We start from the raw sequence: 5,950 nt of genomic DNA on the forward strand, positions 1-5,950 counted from the left end.
TCTAACAACAGATTAAATAAAATACCAAACATTATCGAGAAGCAATTCCCAAAACATTATACTAAAATATTAACATTATAATAAGTGTCCTTCCATAGCCATTTCCGTCTTCAAACTGCTTCCAACGGCTTCCGTACGTTGATTCGCGATTAGTCAAATATGTCAAATGTGACTGCTATTAGTAAACGTACGAGGAAAATAAGTTTTGTAGAAATTCTCTTCTCATTAAGAATACTATATTACTACTTTTATTACATTAAATATTAATTACTTAATTCTCTAGCCCTCTTGATTCTGAAAATTTGTGGTTACAGTTCAATTTGTACTTATCCTGAGCAAAATTTATATATATATTCTATTACAATCTTTACAGATTCTAAGGCAAAATTAAAAAAAAAAACAATAAATATGATGCATCTTTGTTTTATAACTTTTCATAAATTGTATATTTGTCAGACATATTAACAAGATTCTTAGGTATTCCAAATTCGAATAATTTATCTTTTTAGCATCTTTAACTTCAATCAAGTTAGTTTCTGGGACTATAGGTTCTGCTTCTCTGAAGTCAAGGAAGTGGCAGGAAAGAATTCTTTACATTCAGTCACCAGTGAGAATGGTTGGAGATTAATACAGTACTGTATACAAAATAAAATGCTTGCAAAAAGTACCCAATTCCCCAGGAAAGATATTCATAAAGGCACCTGGAGAGCTCCCGGCGGAACATACACAAACCAGATAGATCATGTTCTGGTGAACAGCAGATATGCCAATTCTGTTATAGACGTTAAAACACGCAGAGGGGCCAACTGTGACAGTGATCACTTCCTAGTCAAATCTATATTGCGGCAACGATTGTCTAATATAGGCAAAATTAAGGGAAAAAGGAGAACTGGTTGGGATATAGAAAAGTTAAAGAAAGACAGCGATAAGAGAGCTTTTCAGGAACAAATACACCAACAATTAAGTGATGAGAATGAAAACAATAGCATTGAGGAAATATGGAATGATATGAAGAAAACTCTGACTGAAACATCAGAAGAGATATTAGGGCAAAGGAAGAGATCTAACAGAAAAGATTGGTATGATGAAGAGTGTAGAGTACTAATAGGGAAGAAAAATGAGTTACGGAAAAAGATGATTCAAAGAGAAACAAGAGCATCGATGAATGCATATAAAGATGCTAGGAAGGAAGCGACTAAAATCTGTAGGAGGAAAAAGATGTATTGGATGGAGGAGCGAGTAAGGAAAATAGAGGAACATCAGACAGAGGGTAATACAAGACAAATGTACAAAGCTGTTAGAAATCTTAGTACTGGATATCAACCAAGGTGAAACCTATGTAAAGACAAAAATGGGAAGCTTATTACGGATCAAGCCAAATGTCTGGAAAGATGGTCAGAATATTTTCAGGAGCTCTATGAATCTAAATTTAATATAACAGATAATGCAGATGAAGACCAAACGCAAGTTACAGAATGTGAGGTACAAAGACCATCGTTTGAAGAAGTAAAGTGTGCAATATTAAAATTAAATAATAATAAAGCACCTGGAGAAGATTTGCTCCCTGCGGAGATATTTAAAAAGGGTGGAGAAACACTTTGGAAGAAAGTTCATGAGCTAGTTTGCATGATATGGGATCAAGAGAAAATACCATGTAGTTGGAAATATGGAGTTATCTTCCCCATCCATAAAAAGGGTGATAAAAGGAATTGTGGCAACTACAGGGGGATAACACTATTAAATATTGGATACAAAATATTTTCCAATATCCTATATATGAGAGCATCTAAGCAGGCGGAAGAAATCCTAGGGGAATATCAATGTGGATTCCGTCCAAATAGATCTACCATAGATCACATCTTCACCATATCTCAACTTATGGAAAAATTCTATGAGCAAAATATAGATCTACACTTTTTATTTATAGACTATCAACGAGCATTTGATAGCTTACACAGAGCTGGGATCATGAAAGTATTCAAGAAAGTAGGATTTCCAGATAAATTAATAAGATTGATAAAGGTAACCTTGGAAAATACAACAGCGGGAGTCATGGTGCAAGGAGAAGTCTCACCAACCATTAACATAGAAACAGGAGTGAGGCAAGGGGATGCTCTGTCCACCCTAATTTTCATTATTGTACTACATGATATTATCAGTCCACTGCAAAAAAGGGGAGTATATTCTACAAAACAACACAGATACTTGCTTATGCTGACGATATTGTGATAATATCAAGGACACTTGCAGATCTTAAAAGCACTTTTTTAAAGATGGATAGTAAATCCAGAGAAATAGGACTATTAATTAATGAAACTAAAACAAGATATATGAGAATGTCCAGATCGCCAGCCAGACGAAACCCTCTGGCTTTGAATGTAGGTACATATCACTTTGAGGGAGTACCCACTTTTACTTACCTTGGAGCTCTTCTACATAACAACATAGAAGAAGAAGAGATTGTTAACCAAAGGATACAGGCTGGAAATAGACAGTATTATGCACATATAGAATTATTTAAGTCAAAAAACCTCTCTAGGAACACAAAATTAAGACTGTATAGGACACTTATTAGACCAGTTATAGCATATGGTACAGAATCTTGGAAACTTACATCTAAAGCAGAAAGCAAGGTAATGTGTTTTGAAAGGAAGATATTACGTAAGATCTTTGGCCCCGTTAGGAATGAAGATGGATCCTATAGAATTAGGAATAATATGGAGTTGGAAGGATTGATTCAATATGAACATGTGGTGAGATATATAAAATCTCAACGCTTAAGATGGGCAGGACATCTGATGAGAATGGAAGAGGATAGGCTACCACGCCTGGTATTCAATCAGAAATTGTGGGGAACAAGGCCAAAAGGAAGACCGAGGGGAAGATGGATCGATGCGGTTGAGGAAGATTTGAGAAGGATGAATATACGCAATTGGAAAAATGTAGCTCAAGATAGAACGAGGTGGAGGAAGATTGTTTGGGATGCCAGAGCCCACCAAGGGCTGTAGAGCAAAAGAAGAAGAAGAAGAAGAAGATAGGTTCTGCTTCATTTATTTCTGATTTATCTCCTACATGAACATTTAAAAAAAGTCCTTAAAACAATTCTACCATCTGTTTAAAATAGTCAGCCATTTTTCATCAAGTTTACTTTAGGTTGCTACGCCTTTCTAAATTTATTTCCACTTCTGATACTTTTATTTCAATTGTGTCGATTTTACTTTTCAAGTAATCTCTTTTTTTTGTTACTTCTAAACATGCTGTTCCTTAACCACCTAAGTCTATTTCTATTAGGTTATGTGAACCGTTGCTTACTTTTTCTTGGTTTATACATTATTTTAACTGTTGATTCTATACTATTATGTACGTACTCCCAATTCTTATTTAAGTAGAAATAAGTTTTATTTTTTTAAAATTAATTTTATACCAGAGATTGTAATTTTTTTATAATGCCTTGTGATTTCATAACTAACTAACTAACTAACTCTCTAGTCTTCTTAAACCCAAAGGTTCGTAGCTGCAGCAACACAAGCCTTCCATCTCTCCATCTATATATTCTTAACCATCCCTAGCAATTTCCTTTAAATCCATCTCAATATTGTCCTTCCATCTTCGTCTAGGTCTCCTCTTAGCATCAGGTCTCCCAACAAGAATCTTGTAAATTCCTCTTTCTTCTCCCACTCGGGTTTTGTACCACATAGTCTGTCCACTTAAGTCTTCTTTATTTAATTGTTCTAATAATATCTGGACATAAATATAAATTATGTAATTCTAAATTATGTAACCTTCTCCACTAACCTATTTTCTCATCCCTTTTAGGTCCAAATATTTTTCCCTTTCCTTCGGCCACGTTCCAGAATCTCGGAGGCAGCGTGTTGATAATTTTGATCAAGTAACCTATGCCCTTGTCGTCGTTCACGATGAAGTTGGAAAGTTTGGTGCTGATCATGTCCACGATGCCAACCTTCTCGTTGTAAAAATTACGATTGCCTGCATTCTCTTCACCGGCTATCACTAACAATCTGTCGATGAGTTTTCTCACGTCGTCCACCCAAACGAATTCTTTGGGTAACGTGTTGTAGCGTTTGACGCCGCTTCCACTTTTCACCTTTCACATCCATATAATACTACAAGCAGAATTACTCTTTTGTATATTTTAACTTTTAATTTCTTAGAGAGAAGTAACATGCATTTCCTGAATTAAGCCTACTATTTGTTTTATTTCCTCTTTAATATAATTTTCATTTGTTAATATCTTTTATCAATATTCCATAAGGTTTGGTTGCCTGCAAAAGTTAATCCGTTTATCTCCTTGTTAGTAATAGTATTTTATTTATATATCATGTCAGGTTAGAAAAAAAAAGTTCGCGCCTCAGTCAGTGCAATGAGTTGTGTAATAATATTGTCTGTTTCAGCGTTTGACTCATACCAATTTCAAGATATTTTAGCGAATTACGCCAGCTTAAGCTAAGTTCGTATTGCTAGAAGGCCTTCGTCGTTGCAAGTTACCTAGCCCATTCACTAAGAAATGAGAGAAATATGAGAAAAAAATGTTGACGTACTGAAAAAAGTTGACTTGTTCACCGAGTTCAGATGTTTACTCATTGATGACTCCGTCGTAGTCGTCTATCAAAAACCTAAGTACCTTGGAAACAGTGAGAGTTACCGAAAAATCTCCCTTTGTCGTTTTTTTTTTGGTGACGTAGAGTACGCGTAGAGAGGTCGGGTTTAGTGTGTCGGTCGAGTCTCGGTGTCCTCTGTCCTCCCATACCAAAATAAACATAGGTCGTCATGGAACCAATTTTTCATCAATCGAAAATGTTCCAAGTTCACAGCGTTAAAAAAATCTTAAATTGCAAATATCTCGAAAATAGTAAGAGTTATCGAAAAAATACATCGAAAAACACCCCCATCCGGTATCGTTAAATACCCCCTGTCGATTTTGGAAGTGTAGAATACGTATACCAAGTTTTGGTGGTCCTGGGGTCAAGGGGTAAGAAGTTAGCCCACCCCCCTCGAAAACTTTTGATCACTCGTAACTTTTGAACGAATAGTCGTAGAGAGGTCGGGTTTAGTGCGTCTGTCGAGTCTCGTTCTCCTTTTTGATCTTCTAACAAAAAAAAAACATAGGTTCTCATGGAACCAAATTTGACCCCTCTGTCGAAAAATTTTCCAAGTCCAGCGTTAAATTGCAAATGTCTCGAAAAACAGTGATAGAGAGAGATAGTGCAAAAATCCTTCCCGTTGACCCTTTTGTCGATATTGGTGATGCAGAGTACGTGTACAAAGTTTTTAGAGGTTCTGGGTCAAGGGTGGACCAATTGCCAAAATATTTTTTTCATCGCTCGTAACTTTCGAAAGGATGATCATAGAGAGCTGGGATTTCTTGCGTTAGCATCGTCTAGGTGTCCTCTGTCCTCCCATACCAAAATAAACATAGGTCGTCATGGAACAAAAAAAAATGTACCGAAAATTTTCTGTCCAGCGTTAAAAAAATCTTAAATTGCAAATATCTCGAAAATGGTAAGAGTTATCGAAAAAATATATCGAAAAACACCCCCATACGGCATCGTTAGATGTCCCCTGTCGATTTTGGAGGTGTAGAATACGTATACCAAGTTTTGGTGGTCCTGGGATCAAGGGGTAAGAAGTTAGCCCACCACCTCCCAAAACTTTTGATCACTCGTAACTTTTGAACGAATAGTCGTAGAGAAGTCGGGTTTAGTGCGTCGGTCGAGTCTCGGTGTCCTCTGTCCACAAATACCAAAATAAACATAGGTCGTCATGGAACCAATTTTTTTCATCAATCGAAAATTTTCTAAGTCCAGCGTTAAAAAAAAATCTTAGAACAAAAAAAAACCTACAAAGACAGAGACATGGACATAGACATTACACATAGACATAGACATTACACATAGACAAAATACCACAATACCGCAATTAGACAACTTAA

The 5,950-nt window shown here is 36.0% G+C and overlaps 1 protein-coding gene across 1 annotated transcript; it reads left to right on the forward strand.

The window, feature by feature from the left end:
• The first annotated feature begins 651 nt into the window (after positions 1–651).
• Positions 652–1,332, forward strand: LOC145979630 (uncharacterized). Its single transcript, XM_083112596.1, has one exon. It carries the CDS (start codon positions 652–654, stop codon positions 1,330–1,332), a length of 681 nt encoding a protein of 226 aa, XP_082968722.1.
• The last annotated feature ends 4,618 nt before the right edge of the window (positions 1,333–5,950 follow it).

Source organism: Lepisma saccharinum, chromosome 26 (assembly GCF_977018435.1).
Source record: "Lepisma saccharinum chromosome 26, izLepSacc3.1, whole genome shotgun sequence".
Classification (NCBI taxonomy): domain Eukaryota; kingdom Metazoa; phylum Arthropoda; class Insecta; order Zygentoma; family Lepismatidae; genus Lepisma; species Lepisma saccharinum.